This window comes from Dama dama, chromosome 18 (genome assembly GCF_033118175.1).
Source record: "Dama dama isolate Ldn47 chromosome 18, ASM3311817v1, whole genome shotgun sequence".
Classification (NCBI taxonomy): domain Eukaryota; kingdom Metazoa; phylum Chordata; class Mammalia; order Artiodactyla; family Cervidae; genus Dama; species Dama dama.
Genome location: NC_083698.1, coordinates 57,850,676 through 57,870,803, shown reverse-complemented (window position 1 = coordinate 57,870,803; position 20,128 = coordinate 57,850,676). Strand labels below are relative to the sequence as shown.

Here is a 20,128-nt window from a genome sequence, read left to right as displayed (position 1 = left end):
ATAAGTCTATTGTCAAAGTCCCTGTGGCCCTATCATTCATTAAAGAGTGGAGAGAGAGAGACAAAAAAGAGAGAGAGAGAGAGATATTGAGAAACACAGCAAGTGCCAGCCGAGCATTCTGTTTGGAAGGGCACAGAAAATAAACACTTCCCAGCTGGGTAACCTGGAAGACTTTCCTTAACTCCTCTGTGTCTCAGTCTCTTGTCTATAGAATGGACAAATAACAGCACCTATATCATTGGAAGGTTGAGAGGATTAGAAAAGATAACCTACACCTAAAGTTTAGAACTGTAAATACTCAATAAAAGTTAGCTGTTAGTGGTATCGATAAGAAGGTCAGGGTAATAGAAAGGATACCTATTCCACATGTGGATATTTAGAGAAGGAATCTTAAAAGAAGTGTTATCCAATGTAAACCCTGTAAGGTTAGTAAGAGGAAGCCAGTCAAAGAGGGATAGGGAAAAAGAGTTTAAACATTAGCTATGCCATATGCTTCGGGTGGCCCAGTGGTAAAGAATGCACCTGCCAAGCAGGAGGTGCAGGTTTTATCCCTGGGTTGAGAAGATCCCCTGGAGAAGGAAGTGACTAAACCCACTCCAGTATTCTTACCTGGAAAATCCCATGGACAAAGGAACTTGGTAGGCTACAGTCCAGGAGGTTGCAAAGAGTTGGACACAACTTAGCAACTAAACAATAACAATGCCATATGGAAAATCACAAAGCTAAATTCATCATATTATATACACAGAAGGCCAGTAAACTACCCCTCCTAACCAACCCCAAACACCAAGTTTGCCAGTTTCCTATTGCCATGTAACAAATTACCTCTAAATTCTGCAGCCTACAACATACTATATATGAGCAGATCAGTAACAATAATTTTTCTGCTCCTGGGATGACATCTATTCAATGCACATTTAAACTTCAACTTAAGCTAAATAAGTAATTTTCAGGGAGGAGGTATAGCATTTCATCTTTAACCCTATGCCAGTCCAGAAACTTATGAGGGCAGTGAAGATATAGTCAAACATAGAATTCTAGCAAATATGACCAATAAATATAAAGAGGACAGTATGGAAGGCAACAATCTTTCATCATTTTGCCTGAAAATAGCTCTTTTTATTTTTACACCATCAGCTCCTCATAGTCTTTTCCTATTCCCTCTTCTATTATTTATTATTAAGCTCTAATCCCATGATTTATTTATTCAGTGAATGAGTGTTTATCTAAGTGCCCCATATCCAGTGAAAATGCATTATGTAGCTGGACTTTTAATACAGAATTAAATTCTTTCCATCACCATTTCATGACTTCCCTGGTGGCTCAGTTGGTAAAGAGTCTGCTTGTAATGCGGGAGATTTGGATTTGATCCCTGGGTTGAGAAGATCCCCTGGAGAAGGAAATGGCAACCCACTCCAGTATTCTTGCCTGGAGAATTCCATGGACAGAGGAGCCTGGTGGGCTATAGTCCATGGGGTTGCAAAGAGTCGGACATGACTGACTAACTTACACTTTCACTTTCATCATCATTTCCAGAGGGACTGAAGAACTATATCTAAATTCATAAAACTGAGAAAACGAGAGTTCAAAATGTCACGTTCTTACACAAAGATAATTGCAAATCAATCTTTTGTGGGGCCAATGAAAAAAATTCTTTCACAAACAGAAAAAATAACTCCTCTAAGGGCCCGGAACAGATAACAATGAGTGAATATAAAAGTCCAGTCTTCAGATACCATCACTGGATTTTCTAAAGGTTTGGTCATTTCTGAAGCAGCCAGGCTGCCATTTGTCTGGGGTGGGGTAGTTTTCCTCTTTTGAGAGGCAACATCCAGCGTTAGATTCTAGAAGAAGCCCAAAGTCCACAGTCAAACTACAGAGGTGAGGCGAGGGGAAGCCGTTACTGGGGTGCCTAATGAGCAGGCTTGAGCTGCCCTCTCCATCCCACTAACTCACTCACAAAAATGCCCTCATTTTTGTCCTCTCCCCTGTCTTAACCTTCACCTGAGAAACTGTCACACAACCTCTCTCCATCTTTCCAACTTAAGTCAGTGCTGCAGCCTCTGGCCAGGATCCCTGCCTCCTCACACTCCCCCACCGTCTTCAGCAGTGTATCCCAGAATCTCACGGGGAGCTTCTTTAAAACATGGATTCTGTTCAGGTAGGTTTGTGCTGGGGCCCCAGAATCCTTATTTTTAAAAAGTGCCCTAAATGGCTGCAGTCACGAGCCAGATTTCGGAAAGGCTGCTCTACAGGTTACTACGGCTGTTCAACACCATCCTCACGTGGTACCACCCACTGCCCCAGCCTCTCTCTTCTCCTGGTCCTCTCTCTCCCATCACTCAGCCACCTACGGCCCCTCGGACCTCTGGGCTTGTCACAAGCTCTTTCTTCTCCTTCCTCCGCCAACCAGTTGCTGTTATTGGTCAAGCATAATCTAAATCCTGACATTCCTGACCACTCTGACCACCCTCTGTGTGGTACCCTCCAGCTCTCATCACACCTTATTATATGAGAGGAAAGTATATTTCCATTGTAAGTCACTAATTTGGAGATTCTTTCACAGCAGCTGAGCCTCTACCCTGCTTGACTAATAATTAATCTTTTAAGAAGCAGAGTACATCATGAGAAACGCTGGGCTGGAGGAAGCACAAGCTGGAATCAAGATTGCCAGGAGAAATATCAATAGCCTCAGATATGCAGATGACACCACCCTAATGGCAGAGAGGAACTAAAAAGAGAGTGAAGAGGAACTAAAAAGCCTCTTGATAAAAGTGAAAGAGGAGAGTGAAAAAGTTGGCTTAAAGCTTAACATTCAGAAAACTAAGATCATGGCATCTGGTCCCATCACCTCATGGGAAATAGATGGGGAGACAGTGGAAACAGTGTCAGACTTTATTTCTTTGGGCTTCAAAATCACTGCAGATGGTGACTGCAGCCATGAAATTGAGAGACGCTTACTCCTTGGAAGGAAAGTTATGACCAACCTAGACAGCATATTAAAAAGCAGAGACATTACTTTGCCAACAAAGGTCCATCTAGTCAAGGCTATGGTTTTTCCAGTGGTCATGCATGGACGTGAGAGTTGGACTGTGAAGAAAGCTGAGCACCGAAAAATTGATGCTTTTGAACTGTGGTGTTGGAGAAGACTCTTGAGAGTCCCTTGGACTGCAAGGAGATCCACCCAGTCCATCCTAAAGGAGATCAGTCCTGGGTGTTCATTGGAAGGACTGATGCTGAAGCTGAAACTCCAGTACTTTGGCCACCTCATGTGAAGAGTTGACTCATTGGAAAAGACCCTGATGCTAGGAGGGATTGGGGGCAGGAGGAGAAGGGGACGACAGAGGATGAGATGGCTGGATGGCATCACTGACTCGATGGGCATGAGTTTGAGTCAACTCCGGGAGTTGGTGATGGACAGGGAGGCCTGGCGTGCTGGAATTCATGGGGTCGCAAAGAGTCAGACACGACTGAGTGACTGAACTAAACTGAACTGAACTGAACTGAACTTAAGAAGGGATGACCTACCCTTCCTTTTTTTTCTGGCTAATATGTTATCAATGTGAGATCATGACCTTTTTGGTTCTTCTTTTTTTTTTTAAATTGAATTATAGTTAACTTGTAATGTGCTAGTTTCAGGTGTATAGCAAAGTGATTCAATTGTATATATACTACATGCATATACGTATTCTTTTTCAGATGCTTTTCCATAACAGGTTTTTACAAGATATTGAATATAGCTCCCTGTGCTATGTGCTTCCCGGGGGGGCTAGTGGTAAAGGACTCACTTGCCAATGCAGGAGACTTAAGAGACCTGGGTTCAATCCTTCGGTTAGGAAGATCCCCTGGAGAAGGGCCTGGCAACCCACTCCAGGATTCTTGCCTGAAGAATCCCATGGATGAGGAGCCTGGTGGACTACATGTCCATAGGGCAGAGTCAGACATGACTGAAGTGACTTAGGACATACCCTGTGTTATGCAGTAGGTCCTTGTTGTTTATGTATTTTATATATAGTAGTGTTTATATATTACTCCCAAACTCCTATTAAATTTATCCCCTTTGGTAACCATAAGTTTGTCTTCTATGTCTGTGATTCTATTTGTATTTTGTAAATAAGTTTGTTTATAACATTTTTTAGACTTCACATATAAGTGATATCATATGACATTTGTCTTTGACTTACTTCACTTAATATAATAATCTCTAGGTCCAGCCATATTGGTGCAAATGGCATTATTTCATTCTTTTTAATGGCTGAGTAATATTCCATTGTGTATATTTACTCTTTGGTTCTTCTTGATCTACTTTCCTTCGGGTTCTTTATCAACCAGGCTTTAAATTCTTGGTGATACTATCTCCAATTTCTGCTTCTGGAATCTTTGAACCTTGTATTTCATTTTTTTTTTAACACTGAAAACATTTTGTATTGGGGTATAGCCAATCAACAATGTTGTGATAGTTGCAGATGAACAGTGAAGGGACTCAGCCATACATAAACATGTGGCTATTCTCCCCCAAGCCCCCCTCCCATCCAGGCTGACATATAACATTGAACAGAGTTCCATGTGCTAAACAATAGGTCTTTGTCAGTTATTCATTTTAAATATAGCATTGTGTACATGACCTTCCCAAAGTCCCTAATTATCCCTCCATGCCACCAGCAACCATGAGTTCATTTTCTAGGTCTGTGAGTCTCTTTCTATTTTGTAAGTAAGTTCATTTGTATCATTTCTTTTTAGATTCCACATATAAGGGATGTCATATGATATTTCTTCTTCTCTGTCTGACTTACTTCACTCAGTATGACCCTTTCTATGGACCTTGTATTTCATAATGCTCCCCATGATTTTCCTCTAGGAGTGATGGTTTAGCTCCTACCTCTGACCAATCCTCCAGTCATTGCCTTAAGTAAAAAATCCCCAGAAAATCACAAAGAAGCCAGACTTGACTCCCAGCCCTTGGCAAGGACTGAGCTGGATAATCCCCAGGAGAGGCATGGAGGGAACTATTTGAAGGAACCAATGAATGAATGGTATATAACAATCAATTCCAACCATTCAGAATTATTTTTAAATGCTGGAATTGTCTTCTTCCCCCATGCCAATGGATTTGAAATTCTAAACATTTCCTCTATGAAGCATCACTACCATGAAACCTATTTTATGGCAGAGAAACTTGAGGGAGAGTGAAGCAAAATGGTAGATATAATTAACTAGAGGGCAAGGATTGTTCTCTGGTCTTCACAACACACTGGATTGCACAGGTGTTTACTGACTCACGCTGCTCTCTGTGTGGAGATCTCTATCTAACATGCCCGGGGAGCAGGCATGTGGGCTGAGTAATTATAAATGCCTTTCAGAAGTATGGAGCTTAAAATAATTTCCGCTTGTAGTTTTTCAAAACAACCAGTGTTTGTGTCTTTTTAATCCTTACAGAAGGCATAGAGGGCTAAGATCATCAGTGATTTCAGAGGCAGGAGGCTGCAAGAAATCCTGACTTTGTTGTCAGGTAAGAGACGCAGATGCTCACCTTGAGCAGGAAGAATGGAGCACTGAATGGATCACGGCTGAAAGCAACAGCCCGTCTGCCCTGTGCCCATAAACAGGGAGAGGGGACAGAAGAACATTCCTTCTCTCGTGGCCTGATTGCTGTTGGAGAAAGGATTCACCATGGTACACACAACTCTCTTTTCCTGACAGAATAAATGAGAAATAACTAGGATTGGGGCTTCATTCCTCATTGTTTAGCATCTTTAATCTGTCAGCTTTTAAGATGTCTGAGGAGCAGAAAATGTAATTTTGTCCAGTTTTATTAAACAACATCCTTTCCTCATCTGAAAAAATAATTTTAAAAGTACCCTAACTCTTAATATTTCTGGAGTCGACATGAAGTTAGCGGAGGTAGAATTTCCATATTTTATTATGCACCATGAAAATCAGCCTTTATGCTTAATGGAAGCTTTATGCTCACTGATAAATCAAGAGAGCAAAGGCAGGGCCGGGTAGTGAGAGGCAGGGTGAGAGCTCAAATACTGGCTCGTTGTCTGTGGGCTAATAAAGAGTAGACTAGCTTGATTTACAAAATCATCTCCAAGAGAGGAAAGAAATGCAGAGGGGCTTGAAAGACTGGAGCTGCTTTGCTTTTGGGTGAATATGCATTTTCTGCAGCCAGATTAAGGATTCATTTTGTCCTTGACACAGCACGAAATTCAATCTGCACTTACTTACCCTACAGAAAACAGTCTGCCAGGGGCCGTGCGAAGATTTTATAATAGTACAGGCAACAGTCTTTGCTAGCAAAATAAACATTTGGGAAATTGTATTTCGAAATCGTTTCTTCTTCTTCTTCTCTCCCCACCAATCCCCAGCCCGTCATGCAATTCTGGTTCAGTGAAACGCAGCATTTAATATTTTGGAAATAATTTTCAAGCAGATGGGGGAAGAGGCAGGAGGGCAGCTTCTGTTACTAGCCTTGATGATCTCTCTACCTTTCCTTCTTTGTCAACAAAACAACTCAAGCAGTGATTGTTTTTCCTTTGAAAGAAAATAAAATAAGACAGCATGAAAGTGTTCTCAGATTTGCTCTCTGCTTCTGAAATCTTTCTAAGCTGAGGTCTTCTGTGTGATATGGAAAGCTCATTTTGAATCTGACTGCTGAGGACATCTTGGAGAGATGCTAAGGTTTTTTTTTTTCCTCTTTTTTAAAGAGGAAGAGGGCAGGATTTTCTGTCCCTGGCAGAATGAGCCTCAGAACCCTTTGTTTCTGTGTAACAACAGGGTGATTCTTCACACTCTCTTTATTGAACTACAAATATCTTTCCAGATGAACACTGTCCTAATCTAATTAGCTGTAAACAGGCCTCCCGGGTGCCACGCTGCTTTAGCTAGGGGATGGCATGGGCAGGAGGGGAGAGGGGCTAGTGCAGGAAAGATATCCGTGACTGTGAGTCTTTCCGACAGGCACAGTTGGGATGGGTGATGTATCTGCAGGAGACTTTTCTGTCTTATAGGGAGACAAAAGCAAAGACATATTGACTTGTCTCCTAAAGGGCAGAATGGCTTACTATGAACAATGAAAGTTTGTTTTTCTATAGCACTTAACTGCTCTTCCCAGAATATGACTTACTAGTTGGCGCAGCAAAGGAATGGCATCGAGCATGCTGGGGGTTCCTGAAGGGTCTTGGATGATTAATATGCATCCCCACTGTTAGACCCTGAGAAAGGCCACGTAGCCAAATGTTCGCTTTGGAAGAGGTGATCCCACTATGGTTCCTGGTGGAACACCAGATCATGAGGGATTACAGGGTGGGGTCGGGGTCAGTGGGTACTTTTTCAGTTTCACAGTCAGTGGTACAGAATCCAAATTCAGAACCTCTGTCTGTGCAGAAGGTTGCAGAAAGGTTGCACAGCGTCATTTTTAAAAACGACTTTCCATTGTTCACCCTCTTCATGTCATCTGGGGAAGGATTCCTAAAAGAAGTTGAGGAGGGGATGATCTGGCCTTTGGTGAATAGCAGCCAGTGGCATGGGGGAAGGGTGGGCTCCCTGGGTGAGGCAGGTCCTAGGCTAATCAGAACCTGAGTAAATGAGGCTCCACTGGGTTGAGGCTATGTGGACCACCAAACCAGGCCTCTAGTTCCATGGGACCCACAAGGTTGAATAATCAGCACCGGCCTCTGACAGCTGTTTCCTGCCAGTCATCCAGCCTTGAGCCAATACATAGGATTTCTGTTGTACTTCAACCTCTTCGGACATCCCTGCTTTTTGGTGCCCAGTGTTGGCTGGAATGGATTCCAAACTTGTTCTGAAAGGGTTTGAGTCACCTGTACTGGGTTAACACCAATGGCTTCTGGGCTCCAAGCCCACTCCTCTATTCTCTGCTCTGTGCTATGGGGCTGGACTCTGCAAACCACACTTCCCAGACCCCTCTGCATCTCCCTGCCAAATAGAGGTGCAGGTGGGAGATGGACAAGAAGGGCGGGAGAAGGAGAGGAGAAACTATTTTCTGGCATTTAGCTGAGGTCAGCATTCTTCAGCTGACCTCCATCAATTCTTTGGTTAGCATTCTTCAGGCCTCTAGCCTCCAGCCCCCTTTGCTGCTTCCGTCTCCTCCCTGCATTCCTCAGTGGTTCAGAGGCAGCTGGTCCACGTGGCTTCAGCAGCAAAAGGACAGGCTGTGCAGTGGTCCAAGCACCACCTGCACCCCTCCCTCTGGCTTCTGGTAATACCTCTTCCTCCTGTTGTTCTTTAGCTCTGGAATCAGCAGTTGCTTATTGCAATGATTAATCTCTGATAATTTTAGCATCCCCCCTTTTGTTCTATGGGGCTTCCCTTGTGGCTCAGCTGGTAAAGAATCTGCCTGGAAGGTGGGAGACCTGGGTTTAATCCCTGGGTTGGGAAGATCCCCTGGAGAAGGGAAAGGCTATCCACTCTAGTATTCTGGCCTGGAGAATTCCATGAACTATATAGTCCATGGGGTCACAAAGAGTTGGTCATGACCGAGCGACTTTCACTCACTTATTTTTGTTCTAAAGTCAGTGTAATCAGTTCCCTGTATTAAATCCATCAGTGTAGCCAGTATCTTATATTAAATCCCTTCTGTTAGAATGCTTTCATTTTCTTGACTGATCTCTGATAAATGTTGATTCTGACCCTGACAAGAAACCTGGTTTAAAAGGCTTCCATTGGTTGAATTAGCATAAGGTTGGAGGCTTTCTCCCTTCATGGTGACATCACTAAAAGATGGGCAGAATGAGGACTGAGGATAGTCAGATGGGCAGAGATGCTCTCCCGGGGAACTTCACACTCTCTAACGTCCTCCAGAAATATTTAGGTTGAGAAATGAGCCCACGCCATGCTGATGGCTTCCCCATTTTGCCCTACAGTGGTCTGTCTTAGAGTGCTTCTTCCTTGGCATTTCTACATGTGAAGAATTTTGAAAACTACACTGTAATACTCTACAATCACATCTTTCTTTTGTAAATCCTCAAAGTTAGACATTGGAGGCAGTGGGAAAATGACAGTGGTTGTCAAGGTATAGTCTGAGGACCCATGGGGAATCATTGAAACCCTCAGAAAGTATTCATGCATTATTATTATCACAATAGTAAGACTTGATTTGCCTTTTTCATTTTAATTCACTCATAAGGGTACAATGAGATTTCAAGAGGCTACATACATGGATACAGAAACAGATTGTAGGCAGAAGCAGATATGGGAATTTCAGTTCAGTTCAGTTCAGTTGCTCAGTCATGTCCAACTCTTTGCTACCCCATGGACTGCAGCATGCTGGGCTTCCCTGTCCTTTACCAACTCCTGGAGCTTGCTCAAACTCATGTCCGTTGAGTCAGTGATGCCATCCAACCATCTCATCCTCTGTCATCCCCTTCTTCTCTTGCCTTCAATGTTTACCAGCATCAGTGTCTTTTCTAATGAGTCAGTTCTTCCCAACAGGTGGACAAATTATTGGAGTTTCAGCTTCAGCATCAGTCTTTCCAATGAATATTCAGGACTGATTTCCTTTAGGACTGACTGGTTTGATCTCCTTTCTGTTCAAGGGACTCTCAGGAGTCTTCTCCAACACCACAGCTCAAAAGCATCAATTCTTTGGCACTCAGCTTTCTTTATAGTCCAACTCTCACATCCATACGTGACTACTGAAAAAACCATAGCTTTGACTAGATGGACCATTGTTGGCAAAGTAATGTCTCTGCTTTTTAATATGTTGTCTAGGTTGGTCATAGCTTTTCTTCCAAGGAGCGTCTTTTAATTTAGCTGTCTTTTATTCAGACATCAAGGAGATTCACAAAAGTAGAAAAGAGTGCTATTATTCTAATTCAACTTTTATTTTGGAAAATAAAGTTATTTATTATAAAATATGTTACTTATGTTAATATGTTTTTTATTTCTATTTTCTAGTGAATTAATAAATCCTGGTGTGGAGTTGGTATATTTTCTTCACTTTCACTAGTCACTTAAGTTTCATGCTCCAGCCCCTGGTCATCTGGAGTTTAGTCCCCACATGGATGTCAAATTCAGGGAAATCATTTCCAAGATTTTCAATGGCCTAGGCTGGTTCTCCCTTCTGGGGGGTCCATGTCCTTGCCCCAGGACACATACTCGTCCTGTCCTGATGCTTCAGTCACCACCGTTACATTACTCACAAGAGTGTCAGACTCCAGCTTTTTTGACCCCAGTCTCAGGAGACACCTGTCCAAGTCACTTAGTGGCCTCCCGCAGTGAGGGGAAGCATCGCACTCTTCCCCCATGGGGACAGCTGAGCCCCGATGCTATACTGACACTAGCCATTCCCAGCCTCAAGCTACAGGTTGCAGAAATAGTTTTCCCTCCCTTCTTCTGTGGGTGCTGCTGCAGTCCTTCTAATATGTGACTGTGGAAGGTGGGAATAGTTGACCCACATTATCTCGGGGTCTCAGTTGAAAGTCAGGTAGAAATAACTAGTCCAGTTTTTAACATCTGTCACAAAATCATCCTCAATTTCTAATGAAATATCTCTCATTATTTATATATTATACATAAGGAAATTAAAGTTCAGAGAAAATATTAATAATTAAAGGTAAGTGACTAAGCCAGGATTTGAACTCTGGTATGTCCAAAATTGAGGGGGGCATGACAAACCATTCCAGTAATCTTGCCTTTAGAATTCCATGGATGGGTAAGCCTGGTGGGCCTATGGTTTTGCACTTTATGCATATTGTCAAGTTGCTTTCAGAGAAGTTCTAGCAACTTAAGCTCTCATTAGTGGTGAATGAACATGTCCCTTTCACCATATTCTTGCTAAAAGTAGGCCTTCATCACTTTTTAACCTTTGCCTATTTGTCAGACAATAGATGATATCTTATTGCTGTTTTAACCTGTTTTTCTTTGATTACTACTGAAGATGAAACTGTTTTTATATTTATTGGTCATGTTCTTGATCATTAAAAAATTAAATTGTTTTTTCCTTATTGATATGCAGGAACTCTTTATTATTAGAGGACTGAAATCTTGTCATATGTTATAAATATTGCTCTAGTCTTTCACTTATCATTTAATTTTATGAATTTTTTGACATTGCACACATTTGAAGATTTTATGTAATTAAACCTAGTAAAAACTTTTTTGGCCTTCCCTTTGTAATATCATGCTCAGAGAAATTGGAATACTTCCTAAAATATTTTTTTCAAGAAGATATAAATCTGTTATGTTTTCTGAATCTTTGGATGACTGGGAATATGTTTCTGTGACTCTTATGTGGGAGCAATATCTTGGCAGGTGGAGCATTTTTGACACACCATCCTCAAAATGCTGTAGAAGCTAGTCCACTCTTTTCCAAAATTTACTGTTGAGAGAGAAGTCTGATACCAAAAAGATTTTTGTCTCCTAGTATGTCTCCAGTTATTTGTAAGAGCAGAATAACTGCAAGATTATTCTTTATATTTGGAATAAAAATTAAAAGCCAGACATGATGAGGAGAGTCTGTTTTACACTTTCTGGAGTTCAGTGGGTTTTATATTAAAGTCAAGGATTTCTACAACTAAAGAAAATTATCTTTTTTTTTTAATTTGGTCACCACTTCTTCTCTGTCTGATGTATTCTCTTCTTCTGGGTTTCCTAGTCAATCTCCAGGACCTATCCTATATGCCTCTTATATGAGTTTCAGAATTTCCCCAGAATGGGCTGACTGGTTTTCTCACCCTGTTTGTTTCTCATTGTGTAACTTGCTCGTCAGTATGGCCATCGCATTTTTACATCAGGCAATTATTGTTTCACCTAAAAGTAGTCTTCCCTGGTCTCAGACTGTTTCTTTTTCATGAGTGCTGTCTCCTCAAATTATTACTGAGAATCTGATTTAATATCTTACAAACTTCACTTTCCTGTCGCAAGCTTTTTTTGAAAGAGCTCTCCTCTTTGGAGATCATGAACATTTTTTCTATATTCAAATGTTTCTCTGTTTTCTCATCCTTATGAGGGGGTGCTGTGTTTGCCCAGTTTAGGAAACTGGAAGAAGCCCAGTTAGAGAGTGTTCAGGTTCATGTCTGATTTCTTCACTGTGCAAAAAAGGATCAAGGAAGAATCGATCATTTCTGTAGTTTAATTTCTCTGGATCAGCAGTCCCATTTTCTAGCAGGTTGAAGAAGGAACCACATCCCACGGTGGTCATGTGACAAGCGCTTCCCCGCTGTCCCCACATTCCTTCCCACCTGTCAGGAGCACCATCCTCCTTCTCTAATGGACAAGATGGTCTTGTTGTGAGAGTGTTGTTCTTATTGCATTGTTTGAACTGGACTGAACTGAAATGGCAGCGGATGTGCCTTTCATGGCAGATTGTGCTGAGAAGGGAAATTCGCACCTGTTTGGAACTGGCATTACATTTGTAGAGAGCAAGGGGGAAACAAATACAAAGGCCAGCACGTCGGGGATGATTACTGCCAAAATTACTTACCAAAGACATCTGCGAAGCTGTGATCCAGTCAGGAGGGATGTGGAAATGAGCCCCAGCTGAGTCTCCCAGCAAAATGACTCCCCTGGGCTGTGAACCTAGGGGGCACAATTTATTTGCATTATTTATGCACTCAAGTAGTTTGGAGCCTCCAGGTTAGGTGGTTAGGTGAGCACATACCCTGGTGTGTATTCCGTGCATGGAGCATCATAACAGTGATACATTGCCACTTTTTGAGTGTTGGAGGGTGAGGGGCATGGCATTTAGGAGCTGAATGAGATTTCTAGGCCACCGAAACTGCCAACTAAGCTATAGAGATGCAGGTGTGTTTCCTAGCTCCACATAAAACAAACTGCTGTGCAACCTCTTGAGTGAATGATGGATGAATAAAAACATCAAAACTTTAACTGAACTCAGAAATATGCCCAGATTTTGGTCCTGAAAATTGCTTTCTTGGAAAGCATACCCATTTCTATTATAATTCACTTTAGGAATTCGTGATGTCATGGAGCAATTTTGATTTTTCAAACATGTTATGGATTTTTAAAGTCCTGAATCTATAAAGGCAAAAGCGCTGAATGGACAATTATGGCTGATTGATGGAGAAATGGAGAAATAAAGTCACTGTGCAGCCTTGTACATTTGAGGTTACAAATCACTTAATCTGATTCTGAGGAATTCACCCATGGGTGATGCATGTACTCTTCCAAAATTCTTAAAGTCCTGAAAGAATCAAGTGATGCCTCCCAGAGTCAGACAGGAGAGACTCCTTTCCCCACCTACAAATCCCCTGAATCAAGCCAAGGACGGTCCAGCCTTACTCCAGTGGCTCCCTATCTCAGGACTTTGGGACAGCTAGCATTTGGCTATGCAATTGTGGACTGAAAAGGCCCAGGACATCGAGGAGGGGATGGGATTTAGGGAATCCAAGAGACTTCCCATAGTGACCCCAGAGCCTCACACCATGGTTTCACTTAGATGCTTATTTATTCATTTGTTTGTTAATTCATTCTTTTATTCATCCAACAGCATTTCTAAATGGTATGACTTATGTATTGGGTCCTTACATTTTCTACCTCTGTCCTACTCCTCTGACAGCTTAGAGACAGTTAGACTTTAAGTTGATTGAGGACAAGGACTATATCATGTCTGCCCATGAAAACTCAGAGCCAAGTATAGTCCTTGGTGCATAATAGGAATAGGTATTCATGAAATATTCTGTTGAGTGAATGAAATATTTTTAAATGTTAGGAAAAAGCACTGCCTAAACAAAACTAGTGATGCTACCATAGGGTCTTGTTTGAGGCTCTTTGGGCATCAGCAGTACCATGCTTTCAGTACTATGTGGTTGGCATTAATAAGTTTCTCCTAAGAGTACTGGCAGGCTTCCCAAGTGGCACAGTGGTAAAGAAACCACCTGCCAATGCAGGAGACGTGAGAAGTGCGGGTTCAATCCCTGGGTTGCGAAGATTCCCCTGGAGGAGGAAATGGAAACCCTCTCCAGTATTATCGCCTGGGAAATCCCATGGACAGAGAAGCCTGGCAGGCTACAGTCCATGGGGTCTCAAAAGAGTTGGACATGACTTAGCAACTAAACAAAGAGTGCAAAGAGTCCTGGCGGCCCAGGTGTCTGTGGCATGTGGGCATTTGGAATACAGAGCTTTTGTTCAAGTGTTTTTGGGAACTCTCAGTGGTTATAGTTTGGTGGCCTCCCTCAAGTTACCCAGATACAAACCTTTAACCCATTTGACACAAGCCCAGATGTCTGACCTTATGGTGTATTGAGAAGGACACAGAGAAGATAGAAGATTATCACCTCCACTTATTTTTCTTATTTGGAGAAGTGCTGGATTTAAGTTACCATGGTATCTATTTTACAGCCTTTAAGACAAAACTGCATTTTATGTTTGTGTACAGTTGATTAATTAATAATGTGTCAGCTTCAGTTGTACAACAAAGCGATTCAGTTACACATATACAGGGACTTCCCTGGTGGCTCAGATGGTAAAGTGTCTGCCTACAATGTGGGAGACTCAGGTTCAATCCCTGGGTTGGGAAGATCTCCTGGAGATGGAAGTGGCACCCCACTCCAGTATTCTTGCCTGGAAAATCCCATGGATGGAGGAGCCTGGTAGACTACAGTCCATGGGGTCACAAAGAGTCGGACACGACTGAATGACTTCACTTTCACTACATATATACATGTATCTATTGTTTTTCAAATTCGTTTCCCAATTAGGTTGTTACATAATATTCAGCAGAGTTCCCTGTGCTATATATACAGTAGGTCCTTGTTGGTTATCCATTTTAAAAGTAGTAGTGTGTACATGTCCATCCAAAACTCCCTAACTATCCCTCTAATAACTTTCCAGTCACCCAACAAAGGAATCAGTTAAACTCAGTTTTTCTTTGTCTAGATTCTGCCTCATTTCTATAATCTTTTTCATATACTTTTCTAATTTGTCATGAAAACAAATGTAAACTGGTCAACATTATGCTGTAGCATCAGGCACGTCCTCATTTGTCTGTTTAATTCAGTTTGACTCAGACTAGAAAAGAATATTCTATTAGGATAAATACACTGATTTTTACCATTCATACCTTCACAGAATTTCTTCTCGTATGGGATTCCATCTTTAGGATCAACACCCTTTAAGAGAGAAATGATGAGATTAGCAGTTTGCTTTTAAATTTATGAGACACAAGTACAAAATCCTCCCTAGATGGCTTTTAAAGCACAAAGGCAAATCAGTAGATAAAATCCTTGAAAGTCTCTTGAGCCCTTAATCCAACGTAGCAACATTCTATGTAAGTGAGTTAGGCTTTAAGGACCTGGGGGCAGGAATAAGGAGAGAGCCAGAAACTGGACCATCTTGCTCAGAAGGATGCAGGGCAGAGCTCTGAGTGCTGGAAGTGTCACTGGGAGGGAGCACTGAGGGTCCATTCAGTGCCTGGGACACAGGGGTAGAGTGGGCTCAACGGTCTCTGAACTGGAGCTCTAAGTATCCTGACTTCTCCAGTGCTTAAGGATCAATGCTTCTAGAGCAGTGATTCTCAACGGGGCTGATTTTAAGGCAGCCCGCTACTCGCCCCTGCCCTGCAACCATCCCCAAGGGACTTTGGCAATGTCCAGAGACATCTTTGGTTGTTACACTGCGGGAAGGGGAGCTATGGGCATTTAGTGGGGAGAGGCCAGAGGTGCCGCTGATCACCCTACATTTTGCAAGGCAGCCCAAACAGTAAGACGTCATCCCAAATGTTGATACAATGACACTGAGAAACCCACAAATGAGGTAGAGCTTGTGATTTGGACAGGGTTACCATAGCTGAGGGCACTTCCTAACATGAACGCTAAGTCTGTGCATTAGTAGAGTAACTGGTCCTTTGAAGGTTTAAGTAGAGTCTGGATAACCCTAAGAAAAAGTTAATACACATATATAGTTATGTTTTTTGTTTTGTTTTGCTTGTCAAACTGGTCTGGAGAGCACTGGAGAGCACTGGCATTCCACTAGATAGTTATGGTATTAACAGTATTCTAGGAAGAGCCTGATGGTCAGAGATGTATTGGAAACAGTGTGTTCACTCTCTTGGTCTTGGGGGCTCCCAGTGTGCAAAACATTAAAGATGATGAGAAATTCAGAAGTAAAGAAAACTGTTTAGGTTTATTTGACCCAGTACTTTCTAAACTTGGCTATAGCACTCCTCCTCCCTTATCTTTTAACCTCCCACTTGATAGAGGAATTCCTGGACACAGTTAGGAAAATGTTGGACTTGGTGGTTGCAAAATCCTCTCTGAGTTCATGATTTTGTGATTCTGGGAGTCATCTTTCCCATATGGAAAGGGATAGGTGTGAAGGTCATGTGTCTTTTTCCTATTAACTGATGATGAACTCTGAATCTTGCCTCTCTGGGCTCCTGGTAGATTTCCACTGGTGTAGCACAGTCTCTTATTGGCCTTCCATATGTAGGTGGGGTCACATGTCAGAGGCAGGGATGGGGTCATGGAACCAAGATAGGAGCTTCACATACTAATAACCTCCGTGTCATTCAACAGGACAGCTAAGCTTGAGTCTATCAGAACAAGAGCTGCCTTAGGGGTCCTGACACCTCCATACCTTAAGACTAGGGGTGATGTCTTCCCCTCCTCAGGAGAAGGCAATTTGACTAATGATAGGGTGGGTGGGGTGGGCTATACTAGGATACAATCTGTCTTGCTCTCCATATCCCAGAAACAACAGACCATCAGTGTCCTGGAGAGAAGAAACTATTTACAGACACTTTCTCCTCTTCATCCAAGCAGACAAATTAGGCAGCCATTCAGAGGCAATTTATCTTGAAGCTGGGGAATCTTAAACTTCAAGGCCCCTTATTTGTACCATCCCTGCCTGTGTGAGTTCTGGGAGCAGCTGGGAGCGGTAGAGTGTTTTAGGTGGAGAGGAGTCTGGCTGCAGCCAGAACAATGTTTCCACTTAAGCACTCCTGGTAAATTGGAAAAGAGATCTCAAAAGAAAAGGACCTGAATTTCCAAGACTCCAGGAATTTGTTAAGATTTCTTTTATCATTCTAGTTAATCTTACTTTTATACTTGCTTTTGTATTTGGTATACTTTTTCCTTCATGAGGACCCCTCAAATCCTATAAGCTCAAGACCTCACAAAATTTGATTTGCTGCTGTTGCTGTCTTCAGATAAGTGTTTGGCTTTTCTCCTTCCCTTTTCTCTACTGGAAGCTACTAATCTATTATTCATAAGGAACCAGGGTAGCAGCATAGATGCTTCGTGATGTAGGGAGTGGGGAAACTACAGGTAATTTCCTCTCTGCCTGGCTAGCCTTATGAAACAGGAAAAAAATGGCTGCAATGAAATGGTGACAGCAAGTGATTTGCTCCACCAGCTGTTTGGGTTGCTGTAAAAACTTTGCTAACACCACGATCCATTTAATTTCACACTGTTTCAGACAGAATCAAGGGGTTAGGTGTGAGTGACCTTAAACAAGACTTACAGTGGCTGTGACTGAGAGCCTCAGCTCTCATTACATCATTGACACTTTTCACGTGTGATTGGATTCTATGCCCCTCTTTCAAACAGCAGAAAAAGAGTTGCCTTAGCCTACCATCTTATCTTCTTTCTTAGGTCTGACTAAACAAACAGGCAATGGGCTTGTAAGGAGGGCAGAAAGCTGGAGAATAGGGTTAAATCTGAATTTAGTTGCTTACCCAAATGCCATTACAGTTTGAATCTTGATACGAGTCCCAGTTGTCTGGCCTACAGAGAGGACAGCCACATTAGTCTTCGGCATATATTTATCACTCTGAATGTCAGCTTCACAAATGAAGGAATGAATGAATGAGTGCTACACCAAGTGTCACTGATAGCCAAGAGGTTCTTCAAGGAAAAATGCCACACACCACTGTGTGTTGTGGCCCACAGAAGCCTCACTTGGCCTCTTTGTCATTCTCTTGGCTTTGGGTGTTTGCTGGGAGCTGGGGACCAAATGCAGCCTTTTCATAACTGACTACATTCATGGGCTACCGCCCATGTTGTTGGGTAATGGTGCTGATGAGCGTAATGAACACATCTGCAGTCTATTTTCTTCAGACAGGCGACACCATTAGAGTTACGCCTCTAAAGTCCCAAACATCTGGTTAATGCTTCAGCACTGTAGTCACAGCTAAGATGAAGGCTGGCATATCCAGTTTGAGTTCTGAGATGTGATTGGCTGAACATCAGCCTGGGGCTAAAATGAAACCCGCACTCCACTCCCTGCAGTCCTTGCCTTACTCTTGGTGGAAAAGGCTACTCTTTCTGGGCCCAGGGCTGCCTATAGAGCTCGAGCAGGAGAATGGATAAACGTCCACAATAACCTGTCTACTCACTTGTTTCTTCCATTAGACTGTAAACTCGTGTTTCTATTTGTTTACCATGCAGCATGATGCAGAGCAGTTGGCCATGCTCAATGAGCATTTTGGGGGGCAATAAAATGAACAATTACTGGTTTTTTTTCGTTGAGTTTTACTTTAGCGAGGACACGGAGGTCCCTTCTCTCTGTAAGCACGAATCCCGTAGGCTGGAGGAGATAATTATGCCTCCTGCCTCCTTTTCAGATGGTAATTTTCAAAATCAGTGATGAGCAGAGACCATTACCTTCTGCCTGGGTATGCCATCCTGTTGCTGTCGTTGCAATCTCTCCCTCGCCAGTGAAAGCCTCGCAGTGTCTGAAAGGGAAGAGCACACACAGGGTCAGTTCTGCTTTGATGTTGTCCTCGGTGAAGCCCAGTCAGAGCTGTCAGAGAGGTATTGACATCTGCAGTTTCAAATTCAAATATAGTCTGGGAACACCAGAGATCACTAAGAAAATTAAGATGAATATGCTAAGACCTCCTGAGTGAGGTGAAATAGAATATGGTACCAGAGCCAGTCACAGGTGTAGCATGTGTGTGAGTGTGTGTGTGTGCGCCAATATGTGAAAGTATGGGGATGCATCTGTGTGAATTTGCAAATACGTGAGCATGTGTACACTCACATGGGTGGTTACGCGAATGCATGTTTCACACACATGTGTCTGTGTGTACATGTGTGTTCATGTTTATGTGTCTATGTGTACTTCCACACACAGCAGGGCCATCCAACTCCCTGAACTTTCTCTATTAACCATCAATTTTCTCAGGCCCCAAAGCAATTGGTTTATGGTGTCCAACAATTAATTTTACTGAATAATTAAAAACTCTCTAGCCAAACTGGTTACTTGCATGGATTTATTATATTTTTGACATGTCTGATTCAAAAGGATCAAGAGCCATGATGATGTTGAACAATGCTTTTATTTCTCAAATTGCCAGGTAGAGTATCTGAGAGCCCATCAACTTTGGAGAGTTTGTGACATCTGTTACTTGCTTGTTGAATTTCACAGAGAATATTATGATATCCTAACTGTTCTAAATCAAACATGTGCACACAAACACATATACACTTTTAAAAAGTAAGTTAAAGTATATTTAAGAATTTTGAAAATAATTCATGACGTGTTATCTAGATAACTGTTATCCCCATGGAAAATTCCAGCTGGGAACGGCTTCAGGAAATGAAAACAGTCTAGGACTAAGATCCACTTTGATGGTCCATGTGGAGATACCATAAAGGTATATAAACATTATAAAATGGTGTATTATCAAATTAATAATACATTCAAATGGCATTCAATCTTGTCTTATTAAAGGAAAGAAATTTATAGGAAGCAATTTAATATTTACTAAATGGCTGGTTACTCTTAACAATACTCACTGGGAAATCACTATATTTGTCTGAATCTGCATCTTCAAATGGCACAGAATTTTGTATAGCTCTAGAAGAAAGAAAATGAAACACCTGTGAGCTAAGAAAAAAGAAAGTGTGTTTGTGAAAATAAACACAGACATGTTTAGATATTACTGTGTTGAGTTTACTTAACAAAACCCCATTCTAAAAATAAAATTAAGGGCCTAAATAAAAATTTTAAAAGTAAAGATAAAATTGAGTACCAGCCCAACTTTGCTTATTTCTGCTCTCTACTCAACAGAACGATTTTCTCTCTGACACTTTACTTGGCCTATATGGGTAAGTAAAATATAATGAACTCAAGTTTTAGAGGGCATGCAATATGTCCTGTTGAGGTCCTCAGGAAAGGAGACTACATTTTTGGTCCAGTCAAT

At 42.0% G+C, this 20,128-nt stretch overlaps 1 protein-coding gene across 3 annotated transcripts in view; it reads right to left on the bottom strand.

The window, feature by feature from the left end:
- AOAH (acyloxyacyl hydrolase) overlaps positions 1–20,128 on the bottom strand; it is a 186,333-nt gene that overhangs the window by 88,375 nt on the left and 77,830 nt on the right. For all 3 annotated transcript variants that reach the window (XM_061165364.1, XM_061165366.1, XM_061165363.1), the window contains exons 8-12: positions 19,722–19,782; positions 18,585–18,655; positions 17,657–17,705; positions 15,044–15,092; positions 12,446–12,540 (exon numbers count right to left, since the gene is read on the bottom strand). In XM_061165364.1, coding sequence (XP_061021347.1) covers positions 12,446–12,540; positions 15,044–15,092; positions 17,657–17,705; positions 18,585–18,655; positions 19,722–19,782 — 325 coding nt within the window. The remainder of the gene's footprint in view (positions 1–12,445; positions 12,541–15,043; positions 15,093–17,656; positions 17,706–18,584; positions 18,656–19,721; positions 19,783–20,128) is intronic.